The 25,097-nt window shown below is 42.1% G+C and overlaps 1 protein-coding gene across 1 annotated transcript; it reads left to right on the top strand.

Annotated features, from left to right (window-relative positions):
- The first annotated feature begins 3,531 nt into the window (after window positions 1-3,531).
- Window positions 3,532-25,007, top strand: LOC129868302 (A-kinase anchor protein 10, mitochondrial-like). Its single transcript, XM_055942157.1, has 15 exons — window positions 3,532-3,796; window positions 6,734-6,781; window positions 7,439-7,633; window positions 9,994-10,512; window positions 10,968-11,066; window positions 11,365-11,449; window positions 11,672-11,795; window positions 12,046-12,182; window positions 14,544-14,688; window positions 17,964-18,128; window positions 18,391-18,503; window positions 19,142-19,224; window positions 22,830-22,882; window positions 22,980-23,072; window positions 23,227-25,007. Exons 1-15 carry the CDS (start codon window positions 3,775-3,777, stop codon window positions 23,230-23,232), a joined length of 1,887 nt encoding a protein of 628 aa, XP_055798132.1. The 5' UTR covers window positions 3,532-3,774; the 3' UTR covers window positions 23,233-25,007.
- Window positions 25,008-25,097: the final 90 nt, after the last annotated feature.

The following is a 25,097-nucleotide window of genomic DNA, read 5'->3' as shown; positions in this document are numbered from 1 at the left end:
GAACTGCCAAAATACTGCCAAAAAATAAATAAATCAAACAACTTCTATTAAAGAAATTCATTAAACAGATCTGATCCCTACACAGGCTCAAGGGGAGCCTGGGAGGGAGGCTCTTCCGGCGCCAGTATCCCTTGCAAGTCTTTCAATGTAAAATCCTTGAGTCCCAAAAACGTTTCTGCTGCAGCCACAATAATCTAGTCTAGTTTCTTCTACTTTTTTTTTTAGACTTGTGCTGTACAGTTTATAACTGTGGCAATGAACGCAACAAAATCCATATTTTTAACACACAGGGTATCTTTTGTCTGGCAGAAAACATTTACTACAGGCTGTGGTGCGTCCACTACCATCTCTTCACTAGCATCACTGTTTTCTCAATTCTTTTAAACGCCTCCGCATAGGAGATTCGATTGACTGCTCTAACTTTTGCCACCTCAATTTCCTTCACCCTTACAGGGCACTCCAGGAACTCAGGATCATGTTCCCCACCACAATTGCAACACCGTCGTCCTTCAACACACCGTTCTTCAATATACTCTGTTCGTCTGCACACACTGAAACATGGCCAAATCCTTTTTCAACACACCGTTCTTCAATATACTCTGTTCGTCTGCACACACTGAAACATGGCCAAATCCTTTTTCAACACACCGTTCTTCAATATACTCTGTTCGTCTGCACACACTGAAACATGGCCAAATCCTTTTTCAACACACCGTTCTTCAATATACTCTGTTCGTCTGCACACACTGAAACATGGCCAAATCCTTTTTCAACACACCGTTCTTCAATATACTCTGTTCGTCTGCACACACTGAAATATGGCCAAATCCTTTTTCAACACACCGTTCTTCAATATACTCTGTTCGTCTGCACACACTGAAACATGGCCAAAACCTTTACAATTCTTACACTGCAGTGGTTTGGGGATGGAAGCTCTTACAGCGTATCTTACATAATCAAGCTTCACATGCATAGGTATTTGCTCTTTATCAAAAAACAACAGGACCGACAGACTTTCTTCTTTCTCTCCATTCACCCAACGTGTCAGACACCGGGCACCAACCACACCAGGAATTATCTTCAGGTATTCAACCGGAACATCCGTCGTCGCCCCTGAGATGACTCCTTTGACAGGTGCTCTACCCCGAAGTTCAAAACACAAAACTTCTGTTGTCCAGATTATTTTAAGGCCCACTGCAATCTTACTCTGCTCTTCAGAAATACAATCAATCAGAATAAAACCACTCCTGGTCACTTGGATAGACTCCACTTTTCCAAGCGCATACTTCACAATTTTTGATAACCTCAAACGGGTTTCCCACATACGCATCCTTACTCAACAAATGCATCCCAACAAGAAGCGATTCATTATCATTTACACACGTATCCTTCACTCCAATTTTAGACAATTTCTTTTTTGTTCCAGTTTTTGATATTACTGTTGTCCATTCAGAACATTCGTCTTCACCAAATTTACTCAACGCGCTGCTTAATTCAAACTCAGCATCCACTTCCGCCATCTTCCTCAGCTTTCTTCCCAGCGCATCTGACAGGCACGGTCAACTGTGGGACCTTATATAGACAGGTGTGTGCCTTTCCAAATCATGTCCAATCATTTGAATTTACCACAGGTGGACTCCAATCAAGTTGTAAAAACATCTCAAGGATGGTCAATGGAAACAGGATGCAACTGAGCTCAATTTCAAGTCTCCTAGCAAAGGGTCTGAATACTTACGTAAATAAAGTATTTCTGTTTTTTATTTTTAATACATTTGCAAAAATTTCTAAAAACCTGTTTTCACTTTGTTATTATCAGGTATTGTGTGTAGATTGATCAGGAACATGTTTTATTTAATCAATTTTAGAATAAGGCTGTAATGCAACACAATGTGGAAAAAGTCAAGAGGTCTGAATACTTTCCGAATGTACTCTAGTTCTGTAGTTTTGATTAGATTTGATTTTATTTCACCATGTTTCAGTTTGTTTACAAACATTGCAGTAAAACAAGGTGTAGTGGGCTGAAGTGGAGCGGGTCGAGAGATTGAAGTTCCTCTGTGTCCCCATCCCTAAAGAATTATCATGGTCCACACACACCAACACAGTCGTGAAGAAGGCATGACAATACCTCTTCCCCCTGAAGGGGGATGAAAAGATTTGACATGGGCCCTCAGATCCTTAAAAAGTTCTACAGCTGTACCATTGAGAGCATCTTGACCGGCTGCATCCCCGCTTGGTATGGCAACTGCTTGGCATCCGACTGCAAGGCGCTATAGAGGGTAGTGCTTACGTCCCAGTACATCACTGGGGTCGAGCTCCCTGCCATCCAGGACCTCTATTCCAGCTGGTGTCAGAGGAAGGCCCTAAAAAGACTGTTCTCTCTGCTACCGCACGGCAAGCGGTACCGATGCAGCAAGTCTGGAACCAAAAGGACCCTGAAAAACTTCTACCACCAAGCCATAAGACTGCTAAATAGTTAGTGAAATAGTAGCTAATAGTAGCTACCAAATAGCTACCCGGACTATCTGCATTGACCCTGTTTGCGCTAACTCTTGGCTCATCACATACGCTGCTGCTACTGTTTATTATCTATACAGTTGCCTAGTCACTTTACACTTACATATATGTACATAATCTACCTCAATTACCTTGTACCCATGCACATTGACTCTGTACTGGTACCCCGGGTATATAGCCAAGTTATTGCCACTCATTGTGTATTTATTCCTTGTGTTATTGTTTCTATTATTTATATATTTTTCTCTCTGCCTTGTTGGGAAGTGCCTGTAAGTATCATTTCACTGTTAGTCTACACCTGTTGCTTACAAAACATGTGACAAATAAAATGTGATTTGATCTTATTTTTGGGGGTTCTGATGGGGTACTACAGTTGAACTAAGCTCATGAGGCATTTATAGGTTATATTCTTCAAGATTCAATGGGTAACCTACATATTATAATTCCAAAAATGTATGTAGCAACTGCTGATTGCTCCTTTAACCAAGCACAATATTTTGTATTCCCATTGCGATTGATTTAGACTTTTAGAAATTTGAAAATGTTAAAAAAATCTACTTTTGTTTTTCTTTCTGTAAGACCCTGAAGTGCCGAATTGCGTCGGTTTTACTATTATTATCAACATCCACTGTTATCCAAGAGTTGCTGAATATCCTCTTCACTTGAGTTCGCTCCTCATGCACGTTGGAGAGCTAGGTAGCGCAGTGTTCCTTTCTAATCCCTTTCGCAGAGGGGTGTAATCATTACTCTAAACAGTTGCAAACCGCCCTGTTGCTGAACCTGTCCAATTGAAACGCTAGTTTTCCGTTTACTGTTTGGAGTAACGATTACACCCATGGGGCGCAAAAAGTTTCTTAAACGGAAGCAAAACGAACAAAACTGGGCGGGACATACCTGCATTTGTCCAATAGAAACTCTCGTTTTGGGACCAATGACTAGGGTTTGGACTAATGATTACACCCCTAGTATAGTGTTCTACAGTAAAATAGCCCCCTTGTGGATCCTGCCCTCTACTGTCACTAACAAATAATGCAAGTTTCCCACAACGCTGCCGCATCATCATGTCCGGAAGTGAGACAATATTGACAATATGGCCACTGGTCGCAGAAGGGTGAAGTTTTGGATTTGACAGCCTATTCCCCTCGGTCGCAAATGACCACATTACCATAGTCAAGAATCGACGCATATGAATGAAGGGACTCGGGAATCCACGGGATGTTGTCATTGAGCTGAGGATACATTCAGAGCGTGAAAATCGTCATGTCGTTTTTCCGAAGGAAAGGTAAGGAAGTATGATAGCCGGCTAGCGCGAGCCAAAGGGCGTAAAGAGGCTCGCGGGAGAGGGTGAGGAATGCGCGATGGCTAGTATTGACTGAGATGAGAATGCGCTTGACAGGTCTGTGTCAAGTCCACGCCGACAAAATATCCGCTGGATAATATAGCAAATACCAATTTGTTTCTGTAGTTATGTGTTTCAAATCTGAAGATCTAAAACTGGCAGCCACACGATCTAGCTAATGCAGCTTTCCTTCTCAATAGTTGTTGCTACTGCTGACGTTAAGTAGCTAACGTTAGCTATCTGATGCTGTGGTGCTAAGACTCAGCTAGCTACTAGTATGCCTGACCATGATCGATAGCAATTAATTATTGGAGAATGTAGATTATGTTGGTTATCACCTAGATACTAATTAACCCGAAAGCCTTGCATTTGGTGATTTCCTAATAATGTCACGGTAATGTTTCTTTAGTTTAGGTCACTGGCTGTCTTCCATGCCAGTCAACTATGCCATGGTGGTTGGATGGATAGCTCCCCATGCAAGTAACGTTATAAGTAGGTTTAGGGCTAGGCATTCTTCATTGGCATGTTGGAAATTCTGGTGGCGGGGAGTTAAGTTTAATGGCTCTTGGTCAGTTGTCACCAACCGGTCGATCTCCAAGCCATTCCTAGTCGATCACCAAACATGTCTGTAAAAAACAACAAAGATAAAGCCAAGCATTTGCATTCTTATTTTTATTCGTTTCGCGCTGTTGGGTGTAGATGCACTTGATTCAGCTGCCCTAGCGCCGGCAAGCCAAAGTGTTCCTTTTTTTTAACCGTTTCATGTGTCTGGAGTAGAACTCCGCCTACCCGGCAGGCCTTCAGAGCAAATCAAGTGCAACTGTATATCTACCGCTGGCCAATCAGATAGCTCAGATCACGGTGTCTGCACAGTTTCTTCGCACACTAGGACTGTAAAAACAAACCTCAAAAGCACACCAAAGTTGATAATGTGAGATTTAAAAACGTTTAAAGCCAACGAATACAGCAAAGAACTGCAGTTTTTATGAGTAAATTCATGTTTAAGTTGTTATGCAGCACTGTCTATAAGCCATAAAATGCGCATGTTATGATAATCTACCTTTGTTATTATTTGCGCTTGTGTCTTTTTTAATATCGAGGAATAATGCACTTTCTTTGATCATAGGAGTAAGGAGAACATAGGACCTCTGCTCCCTCCCTCCCTCCCCTCAGACTGACCATAAGATGCAGGCCATCAGTCCAGTAAAAAAAAAAAAAAAAAGAGAAAATTCAGCTGTGCCTCACAAGTAATGAAATAAATAGTCTATTACCAGTGATCATATACCAAAAATGTTGAAATACAATTTCAAAATGGTCTGAGAAGAACAACATTGGCAGGGAAATTCAAGCGTAGCCAATATACAGTGATAATGTATTGGGCCAATAGCCTACTGCACAAACCTCTTTGTTACATAACTGTTTTTGATTGGTTTGTGTTGCATAGGCTTATGCTTTTAAGTCATGATTTTTCAATCTGAGCGGTAGATCTCGTCTTGCATTTTGACCCAGAAAGTGATTTTGACTCAGAAAAGGTTGGTGACCACTGCTCCAGGCTAACTCAGTATTTACCTTGGAATTGTGGTCAGAAGACATAAAAGCAAAAAAGATTGCATGTAAATCACTAGCCCAAACTATAGACCTCCATTCCTGGGGCTAGTAAAACACACACACAACACACATTTGTCTTGACAGCTACTGTAAAGTATTTGGCCTACAGTGCAAACCATGGATAATATGAAATTCTGATGATAACAATCAGTCATATGCAGAAACCTATTTATATACAGAATGAAATTATAAAGCTCTTTGAGGTGGGTAGACATAACCATGTGCTAACCATCTGATGCCTCTAAGGAAAAAGAGCCTTCCATCTTTCCCCCACTCCTCTACTGAACGCTGAAAGCGCCTCAGAAAAACTATTTATGTCATGCGTAAAAGGTTCACTTTCACCACACAATTGTAACCAGGCATATTCTGTTACTTTATGTAATGGAGGAGGACTGAAATGTGTAGAAAAACAGGACTTTGGTTCCAGACTGTTCTTTATGGTGATGAGGGTTTTTTGCAGTAACAACATGACATCGAAGTGACATCGAGCTGATAGACCAGGGCCACTGTAGTCAATAAACACACCTTGTAAGATGGCAGCCATGCTTCAATGTGAAGAAGAACTCTGTTCTATTCCTATTAGGAGCCTCACACAAGTAGCTTGCTCCTCTTCCTTGTCTTCTCTGTGCATGACAGTGAGGAAAATAGTTATAATTATTTGTTTGCTAAACAGAGAAGGTTTATCCCACTGTCACAGGCATATCTGTTTCCCGACCAGGCCTAGGCCATTATGTAACTGTATAGTTAAAGATACTTCGGGATTTTGGCTATGAGGCCCTTTATCTACTTCCCCAGAGTCAGACGAACTTGTGCATACCATGTTTAGGTCTCTGCCCAGTATGAAGGAAGTTAAAGTTAGTTTGGCAAGCCAATGCTAACTAGCATTAGCACAATGACTGGAAGTCTATGGGTATCTGCTACAATGACTGGAAGTCTATGGGTATCTGCTACAATGACTGGAAGTCTATGGGTATCTGCTACAATGACTGGAAGTCTATGGGTATCTGCTAGTTAGCATCTTCCTTCAAACTGCACGCAGAGACAAAAAAGGATATCCACAAGTTCAGGGCCTTGTTGCCAAAGTCACAAATTATCCCTTTAAGTTTGTGACTTTTCAGTGACACTGCATCATCATCATCATCATCCATATTGCTTTACCCTACAATGAACCTCAGGCACAGTATTCCGGTCACTGATCTCACCCTGCATTGCGAATCAAATGTTAGAGCCTGCTCTAATTACAATGCTATGCAATTCCTTTTTGACCCATAGCAAAAGGCAAGGAACCCGAGCAACCAGTTGATGCTAAAGTCAGTAGAGGTGGGTACCGCACTACTACTTCTTTGAAATTATGAATTATAATGCTGTGCTGCTGCCGTCTGTTTCATTTTTTAGCAGCCCTGAAAATAGAGGAAATAGGGTCCTTGTTTGAAGTTCTTTGAAAGCAGTCAAGTGTCTCTTTAGTTGAAGTGTTATGTTCACTCACTTTTTTGAGGGTAGCGGTATTTCCCTCTGAGCTTTCTCTTTTTGTAGCTGTTTATATTTGTCTTTGTAAATGTACTGAGAGAGAATGTATTGCTAGTAGGCCTAATTTATGTCCAAAGTTCAGACTTTAAATTATTGGGTTTAAGAGTTTTTAGAGAGATGCCAGTGAAGTATTTTATGTTCTTAGACAGGCTCAAAGGGCTAAGTTAACATTTACACAGAGCACAATGTCTCGCACTCCCCACACCCTAGCGTTAAAGAAAAAAAGTGTCCCAGCACCCACTGAGCTCTAACTGGGCACAGTTATGTACTAGATCACTACACCATTCAGTTAAAGAAGTAGGCGTTTTTTCAGAACCCATAACCTCGTACATAACATACTTTGTTGATGTTTTGGGTTTCTGTCATCTAGAAAGCTAAGCCTACATTCTGTATCGATCAAAGGAAATAAGATACCTATGTTTCCACCCTCCTCCTCCCCTGTAACCCCAGCCCTGGTAGTCCCAGCAAGCCCCCACTCCCCCTCCCATAGCCTCCGTAACCACCATGCCATCCTGGAGGTGGCGGGGCCCAGCCATGTGGCCATCAACGCCATCTCTGCAAACATGGACTCCTTCGCCAGCGGACGCACGGCCATCCTCAAGAAACAGCCCAGCCACATGGAGGCTGCACACTTTGGGGATCTGGGTATGTGCCTCCAGTATTCTTCTGATTTGTCTCATAGTTTTCAGGAAACGTATTCACAAGCATTTCAGAGAAGAAGTGCTGATCTAGGATTAAGTGACCGCTCTTGTTTATTATAATTTAAAAGGATAAACTCATCCTAGATCTAAGAAGGAAAAAAAGTTATTTAGAGTGATTTTAATGGATGAGCTTTGTCTTTTAAGTTCTCCTTCTGACTGGACCGTGTGTGCCAATGCTTCAGCGAGTTGATACAATGTGATAATAGTAGGTGGTGGATATGGTGCTGGTGGAATTGGTTTAACTACCAACGGGCCTGGCCTTTCCACAAGCGATTGGTTCAAGGCTAATCCTGCAACGCACTCCTGCATGAGTTAGCCTTTTGACCAACCAGCACACTACCAGCAAAGATTTTTAGTATGACTCATAAGTAGGGCCCTGAGTTTTTCCTGAGGGACCACATGTCCTGATCAGGAAAACTCCTTATATCTCATGCATCATACTGCAGGGATTTTTCTGCTGCCGTTGTAATCATTGGGTTGGACGCCTAAGCATTTTTTTTGTCACCAAAGTCCAAACAGTGTAAAAAAAGTAAATAATACATTGTAAATGCATTTTCAGGATGGAAAAATACTTAGTGTAAACTTAAACGACTAAGACAAATTTTCTACATACTTTAAATTTGAATGGACCTATAATATTTTTTTTATAATAATCTTTAAGAACTAACAATAACCAAAATAAAAGCTAGACAGTCGGGGATAAATAATAAAATTAATACTACTAAATTCATTGTTTTGTGTATTTTTTTTATTTTAGAGCAAAAGAAGCCATGGGAAAATGCATAGAATTGCAGGAAACTATTTAAAACGGAAAAATAAATGATCCACTACACATTTTTTAAAGTAGTGCAATGACTGGAAGTCTATTGTAGCAGATACCCATAGATTTCCAGTCATTTTGCTAATGCTAGTTACCATTGGCTCGCAAAACTACATTTAACTTTCTTCATACTGGACACAGAGACCTACAAATGGTATCCACTAGTTCATCTGAATTTTGGGAAGTAGATGAAGGGCCTCATTGCCAAAATCTCAAAGTATCCCTTTAAAAATGCAAATATTTCTCTACACCGCCAAGATGGGGGCCTCTAATATTTTCTCTAAAATGTATCCACCCTGACGGGCTGACCGTGCTCATCGCCATGTCCTCTGCCACGTCCCCTGCCATGCCCACCACCTAAGCCCCTTTTTTATCCAGAAAAAACCCTGTACTGAAGTTTTCTGGGTTAATTAAATGGCGACCTGTACATAGTACTTAAATCAATCACCTAACCTAACCAAACCTACATGTACATATTACCTCAATCGATCACCCCAACTACCTTGTATCCCAGTAAACTGACTCGGTACCGGTACTCCTTGTATATATAGCCCTTGTATAGCCTCATCATTGTTATTTTGTGTTACTATTTTATTTTTATCCATTTGTCAAATTTTCTTAATTTTTAACTGCATTGTTGGGAAAGGGCTCGTAAGTAAGCATTTCATGGTAAAGTCAACACTTGTTGTATTCAGTGCATGTGACAAATACTTTATTTGATTATGACACATAAGAACTCCCTAAATCTTATTTCCTCTGAAGATGCAGGCTATTTAAATGAACCATTTCATAAATAGGTAGATATCAGGCATTAGTTTTATAGTGCCACAGCAGCCAACCACACCAGTAATGTTTATGATAGTGCTGGGACAGGTCCTTTATTTACCGGTGTTGGGGGGGGGGGCTTGGAATGCAGTAGGGTAGGGTGACTATACTGTGCTACAGTGACTGGACCCCAGACAGTGCTCTGAGGGTGTGAACTCTTGTACAGGAGAAAGGGAGGGGTGGAGGGAGAGAGGAGGGGTGGGAGAGGGAGAGGGAGCTGAGCTGCCGGTTAACAGTCACACATGGCAGCCTGCCCACTCTCTGGAGCTGATACTAGGAGCACACAACACTCATCACAAAACACCAGCTCACTGTTTAGTGCTCCTACTCTAGTCCATTATATAATGGAGGCCTCCAGCCAGGCTTCAGTCATACATTCACATGGCCTCCCTGATCATATGACCTGGGAACTGTGCCATAGTTGAATAGGTTTTAGATAAGTATTATTTTTTATTTTGGATGATCGTGTGTGGTTTCATTCAGTATGCTGTGGTCCGCTGGGTTAGACTTTGTAAGAACGGATTATGTAGAAAGGGCTTTATAAAGACGTTTGATTGATTGATGGTTTGATTGGTTCATTGTGTGTTTCAGAACGGTCCAGTGTGATCATACTGTTTGGTTGTATAGTGGTTTTATTCAGTATTGTGGTGTGTTTTCAGGGCACTCTAGTGTGAACTACCTGGCCTCTGAGACGCGTTCACGCCTGTCTAAGACAGTGGACCAGATCCTGCGGGACAATTTGGCCATGCCCTACTACATCCAGTTCCAGGAGGCCCGTGGGTCCGACCACTTGGTCCGCTTTTGGCTGGAGGCAGAGAGCTTCCGCTCAACCAGCTGGTCCCGGGTCCGGGCCAACAGTCTCAACTCCATCAAACACAGCTCCCTGGCCGAGCCTGCCTCCACCCCTGTCTCCCCCGACCCCTCCTCCCCCCCAGACATGGACCTACCCTCCGTCCCCAGGCCCCCCTCCTCCCGCCCCCAGGAGATAAACTGTAACAGTATTGAAGGCCCCACTACGCAGCTCGTCCACAGGGACTCCTTTAGCTCCTTAGTGGACCAGAGGCCAGGCACCCCCAGCAGGGAAGATACCCCCCCCAGGCAGAATTCCAGGACAGGGACCCCGTTCAAGCTGCAGTCCACCCACGCCCTCAAGGAGCTCTCAGACAAGCTCATGAAGAGTACGTTTGACTGGTCTTCATAAATAAATATGTAAATCGAAATCTGGTCTTAATTTACCTGTACAAATAATGGTTAAGTAAGTAGCCTGGAGTCTGTCGGAGCCGGCTGAAGGATCCGGCTGGTGAATGTTACAGAGAGACGCTATGGCTGTTCTCACAATCCTTTTTTATGAGTTGGGCTATAATTTTGTGTTTTTATGTATGTTTGTGTTGGGCCATAATGGCTGTACCATAATTTCTCTATATTCCTACCTTACTGTTATGACTGTATAACACTCTGACTAGGTAAGGGTAGTTTATTAGCTATATTTATTCTAATCTCCACCATGTGAAACAACTGGCTGTGAGAATAAGTTTCATTTATTTTAATTGCACATTGAAGGTAACAATACCTGAGTTGTACACAATTTGACACCTGTGACAGACTGTTAACCATTTTCACCTGTGTGTTGTAGGTATAGAGAGAGATGCAGTGAACATCTTCACCAAGTACATCTCTCCAGACGCTGCTAGGCCCATCCCCATCACAGAACAGATTAGAAACGACATAGTCGGTAAGAAATTAGTACCCCCATCTGTTTGCCATTAGTATTGACTTTGACTGTAAGACGGTCTCTGTGTGTGTGTGTACTGTATGAGTATTTTATCAGAATTGTATGAGTACTGTATGCATTCCTATGAAGGTTAGACCTAGTAGGGATGTTGCAACCAACGTTAAAGATCAAATCTGCCCTAATCCTCTCTCGTCTGTGAAGTACATTTAACAAAGTTTCAGGATATCTATTTTGTGGATGAATTGATAATCCGTTGTGTGATTGTGACTGTTTTAGTCCCTTTCTCCACTTTGCCCAGCTAAAATCTGTGGCGAGGATGGAATGGTGGACCCAAACTGCTTTGTCATTGCACAGTCAGTCGTCTTCTCCATCATGGAGCTACAGTACGTTTTAGATTCTCCAGTCTTCATGTTCTAGTATCCACTGAAAGATTGGCAATTTCTCATATGAGTTCATGTTAAATGCCAGTGTTTTTCTGTATGGTTCATGATTTGTCTCATATATGATTAAAGTGTAACCAATGTTCTCTTATACACCTATCCACTCGTATATCCACTCTTATATCATAAATGTAAATGTGATCACATATCATTTATATTTCCCAGGCACTTTAGTGAATTCTTGCGCAGCCATCATTTCTGTAAGTACCAGATGGAAGTTTTGACCAGTGGCTCAGTGTTTCTGGCAGACATCTTGTTCTGTGAGTCGGCCCTATTCTACTTCTCTGAGGTGAGAGCAACAACTGTACCACACAATTGATGTTGTTTAAACACAACCACAGTATGTTATCAAGTTAATTAATATTAATTGCTGTTTTATTCATTGGTGTTATTGCTGTTGGTGCTACTGGTGTTTCTAATCTATTTGTTTCTATTCTATTCTTCTCTATTCTATTTTACATTAGTGTCATATGGTAGGTGTTAATAGAAGAGTCATTGGTAATGAAGCTAACATGGTGTGTGTCTGTGTGTCTCCCCAGTACATGGAGAAGGAGGACGCTGTGAATATCCTGCAGTTCTGGCTGGCAGCAGATAACTTCCAGGACCAGCTGGCTGCAATGGCTGGCCAATACGACGGCCAGGAGGCCCAGAATGACGCCATGATCCTCTATGACAAGTAAGCCATCCGTTTCTTTATATATAAACTGTGGCCAGTTTATTAGGTTATGCCACCCCGTTCATGAAAATGGTTTGCTCCTACAGACATTGAGTCACGTGGCCATGGCTTGCTATATAAAGAAGGCACACAGGCATCGATGCATTCAGTTACTGTTGGATTGAACATTAGAATGGGCAAAACAAGTGATCTAAGCGACTTTGAGTGTGGTATGATTGTCGGTGCCAGGCGCGCCGGATTCAGTATCTCAGAAACGTCCGTCCTCCTGGGCGTTTTTTACGCACGACACTGTCTTGGGTTTACTGAGAATGGTGTGATAAACAAAAACATCCAGTCAGTTGCAGTCTTGTGGGTGAAAACAACTCGTTGATGAGAGAGGTCGAAGAAGAATGGCAAGAATCGTGCAAGCTAACAGTCAGGCCACAAACAGACCAATTACGGCGCAGTACAACAGTAGTGTGCAGAACGGAATCTCAGAACGCACAACTCCTCGCCACGGATGGGCTATTGCAGCAGACGATCACATTGTGTTCCACTTCTATCAGCTAAAAACAAGAAGAAGCGGCTTCAGTGGGCACGCAATCACCAACACTGAACAATTGAGAAAAACATTCCCTGGTCTGATGAGTCAGTCAGAATTTGGCAGAAGCAGCATGAGTCCATGGCCCCATCCTGCCTGGTGTCAACGGTACAGGCTGGTGGCGGGGGTGTAATGGTGTGAGGAATGGTTTCCTGGCACACGTTAGGTCCCCTGAGACCAATTGAGCAACGATTGAACACCACAGCGTATCTGAACATTGGAGCAGTGGTCTCCAAGGCATTCCTAGTCAATCACCAAACATTTTGGTTAAAAACCCAACAATAAAGCCTTGTGTTCCTATTTTTATATATTTTGCGCTTTTGGTGGTAGGTGCATTTGATTTAGTAGCCCTATTGCCGGGAAGGCAAAGTGTTCCCATTTTGAATCCTTTCATGTGTCTGAAGGTAGAACTCCGCCGAAGGTAGAACTCCGCCAACACCATCAGATGCAGGCCATCAGTCCAGTAAAAAAATAAAAGGATTGAGCTCACTCAGCTGTGCCTCACAAGTAATACAACAAACAATCTATTACCAGTGTGATCATATACCTAAAATGTGTAAATGTCATTTAAAAATGGTCTGAGAAGAACAACATTGGCAGGGCAATTGAAGCATAGCCAATATACAGTGATAATTTATTGGGCCTATAGCCTACTGCATAAGCCTTATTGCTACAGAACTGTTTTCAATTGGTTAATGTTGCATGGGCGTATTTTTTTTTTTTATCCTGTTTGAAGAAAAAAACATCTGAGTAGTACATCTTGGCTTGCATTTTGACTCCAAGTGATCTTGACTCAGAAAAGGTTGGTGACCACTGCAATAGAGCATCTTTGGGATTAGATGGAACGGGCTATTCACAACATGAATGTACTGCCCTCCAATCTGCAGCAACTGCATGATGCCATTGCGTCAGCATGGACCAACATCCCTGTGGAACATTTCCGACACCTTGTAGAATCCATTCCCCGAATAATTTGGGCTGTTTTGGAGGAAAAGTGGGTCCGACCCGGTACTAGATGGGTGTACCTAACTTTATTTATTTAATTTATTTTACCTTTGTTTAACCAGGTAGGCAAGTTGAGAACAAGTTCTCATTTACAACTGCGACCTGGCCAAGATAAAGCAAAGCAGTTCGACACATACAACAACACAGAATTACACATGAAGTAAAACAAACATACAGTCAATAATACAGTACAAAAAAAGTATATATACAATGTGAGCAAATGAGGTGAGAAGGGAGGTAAAGGCAATAAAAAGGCCACGGTGGAGAAGTAAATACAATATAGCAATTATAAACACTGGAATTGTAGATTTGCAGTAGGTGAATGTGCAAAGTAGAAATACTGGGGTGCAAGGGAACAAAATAAATAAATAAATACAGTAGGGGATGAGGTAATTGTTTGGGCTATTTATAGATTGGCTATGTGCAGTGATCTGTGAGCTGCTCTGACAGCTGGTGCTTAACGCTGGTGAGGGAGATAAGTGTTTCCAGTTTCAGAGATTTTTGTAGTTCATTCCAGTCATTGGCAGCAGAGAACTGGAAGGAGAGGCGGCCAAAGGAGGAATTGGCCCTGGGGGTGACCAGTGAAATACACTGGCCACTGAGTGTATTTGCTTAACAATATCTTTGGTTTCTCACCATCATTGTCTTTACAATATATTTGCCTTTACAATATATTTGCCTTCACAATATATTTGCCTAAACACCTCAGCATTACTCAGTCTGGCTTGTTTATTGGGACACCAGTTTAATAGTGGTGGGATCTGTTTCCTCCCCAGGTATTTCTCACTCCAAGCCACCAAACCGCTGGGTTTCGATGATTCTGTGCGGATGGAGATAGAGTCTAATATATGCCGGGAAGGAGGGCCTCTACCAGACTGCTTCACCACTCCTCTCAGACAGGCCTGGACCACCATGGAAAAGGTGAGGGGTTGAAAGTCACACAGTAACATTTGACTTAAAAACAAAAATAAGTTGTCATTTAGCAGACACTCATATCCAGAGTGACTTACAGGAGCAATTAGAGGTAAGTGCCTTGCTCAAGGGCACAGACAGGTGTTTCACCTAGTCGGCTCGGGGATTCAAACCAGCGACCTTCCGGTTACTGGCCCAACTCTCTTAACCTGGGTCAAATACATTTGTTTATACGGGACACACACAGGGGTCACTCTGCCAACTCTCAACTGTAAAATCACTAGGAAATTAGCTTAAAAAAAAACATTATTAGATTGAACCATAAGGTTTAAATTACCAGTGACAGGCCTTTGGGGTTATTGAAGGTAGTGATACCAGAGCAATACATTTACAGTTGAAGTCAGAAGTTTACATACACCTTAGCCAAATACATTTAAACTCAGGTTTTCACAATTCCTGAGGAATTTTGGCACTTTAGCAAGTCTTTATTTATTGTACACTGCTCAAAAAAATAAAGGGAACACTTAAACAACACAATGTAACTCCAAGTCAATCACACTTCTGTGAAATCAAACTGTCCACTTAGGAAGCAACACTGATTTCACATGCTGTTGTGCAAATGGAATAGACAAACGGTGGAAATTATAGGCAATTAGCAAGACACCCCCAATAAAGGAGTGGTTCTGCAGGTGGTGGCCACACACCACTTCTCAGTTCCTATGCTTCCTGGCTGATGTTTTGGTCACTTTTGAATGCTGGCGGTGCTCTCACTCTAGTGGTAGCATGAGACGGAGTCTACAACCCACACAAGTGGCCCAGGTAACCCAGCAGCAGGACCGCTACCTCCGCCTTTGTGCAAGGAGGAGCACTGCCAGCGCCCTGCAAAATGACCTCCAGCAGGCCACAAATGTGCATGCTGCTGGGTTGTTGTCCTCCTACGGCCTCCTCCACGTCTCCTGATGTACTGGCCTGTCTCCTGGTAGCGCCTCCATGCTCTGGACACTACGCTGACAGACACAGCAAACCTTCTTGCCACAGCTCGCATTGATGTGCCATCCTGGATGAGCTGCACTACCTGAGCCACTTGTGTGGGTTGTAGACTCCGTCTCATGCTACCACTAGAGTGAAAGCACCGCCAGCATTCAAAAGTGACCAAAACATCAGCCAGGAAGCATAGGAACTGAGAAGTGGTCTGTGGTCACCACCTGCAGAACCACTCCTTTATTGGGGGTGTCTTGCTAATTGCCTATAATTTCCACCTTTTGTCTATTCCATTTGCACAACAGCATGTGAAATTTATTGTCAATCAGTGTTGCTTCCTAAGTGGACAGTTTGATTTCACAGAAGTGTGATTGACTTGGAGTTACATTGTGTTGTTTAAGTGTTCCCTTTATTTTTTTGAGCAGTGTATAAAGATTTATAGAATTTTCTATGTGGTCAATATTAAATGGCACTTTATTTTATATAACAGGCTTTTACAGTACTAGGCTGGTTACAGGTACAGTTGAAGTCGGAAGTTTACATACACCTTAGCCAAATATATTTAAACTCAGATTTTCACAATTCCTGATATTTTATCCTAGTAAAAATTCCCTGTCTTAGGTCAGTTAGGATCAACCCTTTTTTTTAAGAATGTGAAATGTCAAAATAATAGTAGAGAGAATGATTTATTTCAGTTTTTATTTATTTCATCACATTCCCAGTGGGTCAGAAGTTTACATACACTCGATCAGTATTTGGTAACATTGCCTTTAAATTGTTTAACTTGGGTCAAACGTTTCAGGGAGTCTTCCACAAGCTTCCCACAATAAGTTGGGTGAATTTTTGGCCCATTCCTCCTGACAGAGCTGGTGTAACAGTCAGGTTTGTAGGGCTCCTTGCTCGCACACGCTTTTTCAGTTCTGCCCACACATTTTCTATGGGATTGAGGTCAGGGCTTTGTGATGGCCACTCCAATACCTTGACTTTGTTGTCCTTAAGCCATTTTGCCGCAACTTTGGAAGTATGCTTGAGGTCATTGTCCATTTGGAAGACCCATTTGCGACCAAGCGTTAGCTTCCTGACTGATGTCTTGAGATGTTGCTACAATATATCCACATAATTTTCCTGCCTCATGATGCCATCTATTTTGTGAAGTACACCAGTCCCTCCTGCAATAAAGCACCCCCACAACATGATGCTGCCACCCCCGTGCTTCACGGTTGGGATGGTGTTTTTCGGCTTGCAAGCCTCCCCCAATTGTCATTATGGCCAAGCAGTTCTATTTTTGTTTCATCAAACTAGAGGACATTTCTCCAAAAAGTATAATCTTTGTCCCCATGTGCAGTTGCAAACCGTAGTCTGTCTTTTTTATGGCAGTTTTGGAGCAGTGACTTCTTCCTTGCTGAGCGGCCTTTCAGGTTATGTTGATATAGGACTCGTTTTACTGTGGATATAGATACTTTTGTACCTGTTTCCTCCAGCATCTTCACAAGGTCCTTTGCTGTTCTGGGATTGATTGCACTTTTTGCACCAAAGTACATTCATCTCTAGGAGACAGGACGCATCTCCTTCCTGAGCAGTATGACGGCTGCGTGGTCCCATGGTGTTTATACTTGCGTACTATTGTTTGTACAGATGAACATGGTACCTTCAGGCATTTGGAAATTGCTCCCAAGGATGAACCAGACTTGTCGAGGTCTATTTATTCCTGAGGTCTTGGCTGATTTTCTTTTGATTTTCCCATGATGTCAAGCAAAGAGGCACTGAGTTTGAAGGCAGGCCTTGAAATATATCCACAGATACACCTCCAATTGACTCAAATGATGTCAATTAGCCTATCAGAAGCTTCTAAAGCCATCACATCATTTTCTGGAATGTTCCAAGCTGTTTAAAGGCACAGTCAACTTAGTGTATGTAAACTTCTGACCCACTGGAATTGTGATACAGTGAATTATAAGTGAAATAATCTCTCTGTAAACAATTGTTGGAAAAATGACTTGTGTCATGCACAAAGTAGATGTCCTAATCGACTTGCCAAAACTATAGTTAACAAGAAATTTGTGTAGTGGTTGAAAAACGAGTTTTAATGACTCCAACCTAAGTGTATGTAAACTTCCGACTTCAACTGTATAAAGATTTGGCTTTGAGTTACCATGTTGTTGCCAAAGGCTAGGGATGATGCTGAAACACTTTGCCATGCTCTGAAGAAAACGGAAGACCTTTATGACTGAAAGGCATGACCCTCTTGCATTTTCAAGTTCAACTTTGCTAATTTGAAGTTCATGTTATTTTTCTTCCCTCAGGTCTACATGCCAGGCTTCCTGTCGAGTAACCTTTACTACAAGTATCTGAGTGACCTTATCAACTCTGTCCGAGCAGATGAGTTTGTGCTGGCCAGCGCTCCCGGTCAAGGTGTGGCCCCAGATGGTGACCGCAGCACCAATGCTACCGAGGGGTCTCAAACCCAGGTAGATAATCCCACACTTGACCTGCTCACACCCTGACATTTTCCTCATTTCATGAGACATTTTGAAAAGTTTGTCAATGTGCACTCGAATGAATGAATGAATGTTCAACAGCAGTAGCAGTCGTACCTTTGTCTGTTAGTCATTTTCCCTCCTGAACCGTTTCGGAGATAATGAACTTCAAGTAAATAGCTTCATACGTGGAATATTATTCCCTCTAGTTCTTCTCTAACTGTGCAAAGTATTATATTTGTTCTCATTACAGCAAGCTACCAAAAAGGTGGCAGCAGTGAAAATCCTGAAAAATTTTGACGAGGCGATAACGGTGGACATAGCCAGTTTGGACCCAGAGTCCCTGTACCAGCGCCCCTACGCTGGGTAAATCTGCATAACCTCCTCTGGCCTTCTCAGATATACAGTTTCAGCATTCTCTACGTACTGTCGTCTGTAAACAACTTTTATTATTTCAACTATTTGATCTGGTGTTTTTTTCCCATATGTTTCTCTACTGGATGATATTTTAGAAAATAGTCAAATAATGGTGCTAAATTTCCCCCATTTCTACCCCTGAACTAGCCTGATTTTACTAATGTAATATTCCCAAAACGGTTCTTTTGATACACTGGCGTACTTAGCTTGCAATGGCACTGATGTGTGACCTAAACCACTCCAAATACAAACATGTTATGAATGAATATATGATGTTAAAAAGCATATTTTCAAGACTCCACCATGCGGTCCTCAGTGTGACCGAAGATTTGTAGGTTATCCCCATTACTTTATAGCAGTCTAATAGGCCAAACACACAGACTGATATAGTGCAGCCCCAGTAGTGTCCTAGTTGCTGTAAGAGATTAGCCTGGTCCCAGATCTGTTTGTGCTGGGACCAAGTGACAACGACGATAGGAGTTGGCTGTACAGCACAAACTAATGTGGGACCAGTCTAGTAACAGTGTGCTGTCTCCATTGATATCTGGTATCTATGACATCATTGGCTATGTCCCCTCTCTATTCAGAAGAATGACGTTTGGGAAAGTGAACGAGCTGGGCCAGTTCATCAGGGAGGCCGAACCAGAGCCGGATGTGAAGAAATCCAAAGGTAATTTACATTGACAATCTATATCTTTCTTTCTCTACTTCTCTCTCCTTTTTTTTCTTTCTCTACTGTTCATTGTTGCTTGTATAATTTGTGTCATGTCACTCAAGCATGCATGGTGTGGGTATTTTCTTCTATTATCATCCTAACCGCAAACAGAAAGTAGGTTTAAATAAGTGGGGCACCCCAAATACAACGCAAGGTGCTTTTAGTTCTTATAAAAGACTATACAGTATAACATTAATATATTATTTAGGATTTCTAAGAAGAGAATGTTCTCTGAGAACAAGAAGAAATCCATATAAAAGTCCTGGACTAAACCTGTATATGTTGAATGCATTTTCTTAGTAGATTTCATGGCTCTAATCACAAACCAACTTCTCCAGCCCTCGGTTTCTTCCAAATGCATCGATCGCATTCCAAGAGAATTCTGTGCTGTGATAAATTGTTCATGTACCTCATACGTCTAGTATCTTTCAGAGCAGTGGTTCCCAAACCTTTATAGTCTCGTACCCCTTCAAACATTCAATCTCCAGCTGCGTACCCCCTCTAGCACCAGGGTCAGCGAACTCTCAAATGTTGTTTTTTGCCATTGTAAGCCTGCCACACACACTATACAATCAATTTCTTGAACATAAGAATGAATGGAGCCTCCCAAGTGGTACAGTAGTCTAAGGCACTGCATCGCAGTGCTAGCTGTGCCACTAGAGATTCTGGGTTTGAGTCCAGGCTCTGTCGCAGCCGGCCCGCCCGGGAGACCCATGGGGCGGCGCACAATTTGCCAAGCATCGTCTGGGTTAGGGAGGGTTTGGTCAGCAGGGATGTCCTTGTCCCATCGCGCACTAACGACTCCTGCTGATGCAGTCGCCAGGTGTACAGTGTTTCCTCCGACACATTGGTGCGGCTGGCTTTCGGGTTAAGTGGGCGTTGTGTCAAGAAGCAGTGCGGCTTGGTTTGGTTGTGTTTCGGAGGATGCATGGCTCTCAACCTTTGCCTCTCTTAAGTCCGTACGGGAGTTGCAGCGATGAGACGAGACTGTAACTACCAATTGGATACCACAAAATTGGGGAGAAAAAGGGGTAAAAAAAAATGTATAATAATAATAATAGCGACAATGAGTGTGAGTTTTTGTCACAACCCGGCTCGTGGGAAGTGACAAAGAGCTCTTATAGGACCAGGGAACAAATAATAATCAATCATTTTGCTCTTTATTTAGCCATCTTACATATAACTTTATTTGTGCATTGACAATTGTGAGTAACTCACCACAGGTTGAGAAGGGTGTGCTTGAAAGGATGCACATAACTCTGCAATGTTGGGTTGTATTGGAGAGAGTCTGTCTTAAATAATTTTCCACACAGTCTGTGCCTATATTTAGTTTTCATGCTAGTGAGGGCTGAGAATCCCCTCTCACATAGGTACGTGGATGCAAAGGGCATCAGTGTCTTAATAACAGTGTGATTTGCCAAGGCAGGATACTCTGAGCGCAGCCCAATCCAGAAATCTGGCAGTGGCTTCCGATTTTAAATAAAATTTTCACAGAACCCCTTGTTGCAATTTCGATGAGGCTCTCTTCTTCAGATATCGGCAAGTGGACTGGAGGCAGGCCATGAAAGGGATAACGAATCCAGTTGTTTGTGTCATCCGTTTTGGGAAAGTACCTGCGTAATTGCGCACCCAACCCACTCAGGTGCTTCGCTATGTCATATTTAACATGGTCCGTAAGCCTGAGTTCATTTGTACACAAAAAAATTATACAATGATGGAAAGGCTTGTGTGTTGTCCTTGTTAATGCAGACAGAGAAGAGCCCCAACTTCTTAATCATAGCCTCGGTTTTGTCCCGCATGTAGTTGCGGAGAGTCCCTGTAATCCTAGATTCAGATCATTCAGGCAAGGAAAAAACATCACCCAGATAGGCCAGTCTTGTGAGAAATCATGCACGCGGTCAGACAAGTGAAAATGATGGTCAGTAAAGAAAACTTTAAGCTTGTCTCCCAATAAAAAAACAAACACGTGTCAATACTTTGTCCCTTGATAACCAACGCATTTCTGTATGTTGTAAAAGCGGTACATGGTCGCTGCCCATATCATTGCATAGTGCAGAAAATACACGAGTGTCTTTCAAGCTGTCAGGCATTCCCTTGGCAGCAAGATCCTCTTGGTGGATGCTGCAGTGTACCCAAGTGGCGTCGAGAGCAACTGCATTCCCCTCTGTCTCCCTGTCATGGCTTTTGCACCATCAGTACAGATACCAACACATTTTGACCACCAAAGTCCATTTGATGTCACAACGCTGTCCAGAACTTTAAAAATAGAATTTCTGGTTGTCCTGGTTTCCAGTGGTTTGCAGACGAGGATGTCTTGCCACGCCTGTTGACTAATCCAGCTGTAACGCATAGAATTCACTGGCTTGTATGTGAAGCAGTAATTGTTTCAAAACATCTCCTGCCATGTCACTGATGTGTCGTGAAACAGTGTTGTTTGATGAAGGTGTGTTCTGTATAGTTGTTTTGGACCTTTTCCCCCAGCATTGTCCCAGCCATATCTGCAGCAGCAGGAAGAATGAAGTCCTCCACAATAGTATGGAGCTTGCCTGTCCCAACCACTCAGAAGCTCACCATATAAGATGCTTCTAGCCCCTTCTTATTAATGGTATCTGTTGCTTTTATACATGTCTTACTACTCGAAAGTCATCTTAATTCTCGCTCCAAACACTCCTGTGGCTTATTTTTCATATTGGCGTGTTTGTTTCTAAATGTTTGCGCAGGAATGAAGGTTTCATCGAGTTGTGAGATAGTACTTTTGCACATATAACATACTGTGGCTGAGGAAAGGCACTACTGCCAATCTAAGTGAACCCCAAGTCAATGTAGTTCTCATCATATTTGCGCCTCTTCGATGGTCCAACGTCCCTGTATGTTGTTCGGTGCTTTCCCTGGTAAGGGGGCAGTAGCTCTTCGGCTGCATCAGATTCACAACTGTCAGTGTCCATGCTAGCTGTGCTAACAACAAATGTAGAATTACTAATACTAGCATTGGATGTGCCTGTGGAAGCAGAACAACTTGTGTCGTCAACAGGTGCAGGTGTCGTACTGCTGGTAGTAGCAGTACTACCAGTAGAGCTGGTATGTATCGTTATGGACGTGGGCCTTAATTTTTTTTAACCATTTATCAATTTTCGCGCAAACGGAATGAGCAGCAGCTACGTTTGGCTGCATACGGACCATTAGTGGAATTCCCACGAGAGAGTAATGGTTAATGTGATTGTATGTTAATTATTTGACAAGGCTACCTGTATTTGACATTGTGTTGTTATTTCGCTAAACACTAGGTGGTTTAATTTTATTTTTGGCAGTGAAACGAGGCTAATCAGGCGAGAAAAGAATCTCACACAAATGTATAGCCCCGTTGGAAAATTTAAATGGACTGTTTGAAAATGTTATTATTATTTAACTTTTTATGTGAATCACATTTTTATTTGCTGTACCCCCGATGGCATTGCTTACCCCAGTTTGGGAATACCTGTTTCAGAGGAACAATAGATGAGAGGCTTGTCCTCTGACTGTTGACATCTTCTTCACTCAGTCTTCACTCTCTCTCCTCACAGGTTCCATGCTTTCTCTAGCCATGAAGAAACTTGTTCAAGGCAACTCAGATGAGGTGTGTACACCAACAAAACAAGCTCCTCTTGTGTTCAATCTGTTTGAACTAATGAATGATGAACATATTGAATTGTAACTTGTCTATGTGTGTTTAGGCCCAGGAGGAAATGGCCTGGAAGATCGCTAAGATGATCGTCAATGACGTAGTACACCAGGCGCACCACAACAGTCCTGACAAATCCACCAAGGTATGTCAAATTGTTCCGGATATCTGTATGCCCCAAGCCATTGCATTTATCTAATACAGTAGTCAACTATATCAAATAAAATGACTCTTCAGTCATGACAAATTTACTGTTGTATGATGATTGTCCATGTTTCATTGTCCATCTCTCTCCCTAGTTATGACCCTCCAGTGGAGAACCAAAAGATTGTTATTCCCTTCATCCTATAGAGACAGACAGTGACAGACAGATGTCACCTAGTCCAGTGATGAACTGTACACTGGATTCACCTTATGGTGAAATGCATCAATGAAGATAGAAGAACAAAAGCATTCCATCATCTCCTGCATCAACTTGTACTGGTTTGTGTGTGAATATATGTGCGTGAGCGAAAAACTTGAAGTATATCATCCATCCATCCAACTCGTCGTAACACTATGAAGGTATCTCTGTGAACAAATGAAGTGGAAAAGAAAAGTCAACAAGGCGGTTGCACAGAGCACCCGACTTCCTTCCTTCCAGACCAAAAAGGAGGGATGACAAAAAGGACACAAAATGGTGCTGAACGGGAGCTGTCAGAAAGAGCAGCACTTCAGAAAGCAATGGTGCTGCCGTGGTTACCTCTGTTACCATGCCATCTAAGAGAGGGCCTGCAGGGGCCTGAAGCATCCTTCACGAAGCAATCACTAAGAAGACTAGGTTGTCCTCGCCATCTTCTCTCCGTACCCCACCACCACTACCGCCTTTGCCAATTCCTCATTCTTTGTTTTTAGATTAAATCAATTTGAAAGTGGTCAGACTGATGCCCCAAAAAAATTCCAGCTGGAAGTAGGGGCTTTGTGCAGTTTTATTTTGCGGCAGATGCGTATCCTGCTTATATGCCTTGGCATTCCTGGTGTATTTTGTCAGTGGGGTGGGTTACTATGATGAGATGGTGAGTCAGAGCTGTCCTTTCCTACCCTCCTGGCTGTGCCCTAATGTACTTTCTAGAGCAGGTCAGACATGTTACAGTCAAACTGGAATGGACCTTCTTGATTTCCTGGTCTTGCCATCTACCTGTAGCTCTGGCGACCCCTGGCACCTTGTCCATATCATTACGGAGCATAGGCTAATGAATAGATACTTCTTATTATGGCCTGAAAAAGACGTGCTACAGTTGCAATGAAAGAAGAACTCCAGGCTACTCCATGTATTGTTATAAATATGTAGATTTCTGGTTTACCCCCATATATTAATGTTAGTTATTTTTTATGGTGATTGTTGCGGTTTTCTTTTTTGTATTTACTGTCGAAAGCAATGTTTAAGCAAATCTCATTGAAGTGTACTCAGTGAATATAATGTTAATATTATTATGACTTTGCCTGAACCTCATTGAGATGTGTGGAAAAGAACCAGAAAATACTATTTTGGTGCTATGTACCACTAATATTGTTTCTCTGACCTATGTGTTCTTAATCTATAATATATTTAAATTGTGTTTGATTTAAATATATATATATATATATATATATTATTGAAATGTTTGCCTTGTGTTTGTCTATTTTGTTTTTTATACAGAAGGGACAGAAATGCTACCAATGATGGAAAATGACAGAATTCTTTCTCTTTGCACTGATTATGTATGAAATCTTGTCTGCTGCCAAACAGGGATGGATTTGGCTCTATTTCAGTCGTCATTAGCTTGTTGGCTGGTCATAGTTTGTGGCTATGACGTTGTTAATCGCACTTGGGTATTTAACCTCTAATATTGCCAGATGGTAATGCAACCTGTAATTCAGCAAATGAATGCTCATCCCAGTGCAGTTTCAAGTGTGTGGTTAGCTTTTGCATAAGCTCTATTGGTGTTGATGCTGCAGTTTTTCGCATCCAAATTGTTTTATCCTCATTTTATGTTGTACAGTATGATATACTTTATTGTAAGTATTTTATGGCGTTCATGTAATAAAACTTTTCTGCCTATATTGTAGCTGAAGTAGGTAACGTTGTCAAACAGCAAAATCAGATTTTTCTTGTTGCAATGCCATTTAACCAGTTGGGGGCAATGTGGAC

This window comes from Salvelinus fontinalis, chromosome 13 (genome assembly GCF_029448725.1).
Source record: "Salvelinus fontinalis isolate EN_2023a chromosome 13, ASM2944872v1, whole genome shotgun sequence".
NCBI classification, from domain to species: domain Eukaryota; kingdom Metazoa; phylum Chordata; class Actinopteri; order Salmoniformes; family Salmonidae; genus Salvelinus; species Salvelinus fontinalis.
The sequence above is the reverse complement of the archived record's forward strand: the minus strand, read 5'-3'. Positions and strand labels throughout refer to the sequence as shown.

Coding starts and splice junctions, on each gene's coding strand:
- LOC129868302 (XM_055942157.1), top strand. CDS start 3,775: ATGTCGTTTTTCCGAAGGAAAG. Junction 3,797..6,733: donor GTCGTTTTTCCGAAGGAAAG/GTAAGGAAGTAT, acceptor TTTGACCCATAG/CAAAAGGCAAGGAACCCGAG. Junction 18,504..19,141: donor TACCAGCGCCCCTACGCTGG/GTAAATCTGCAT, acceptor CTCTCTATTCAG/AAGAATGACGTTTGGGAAAG.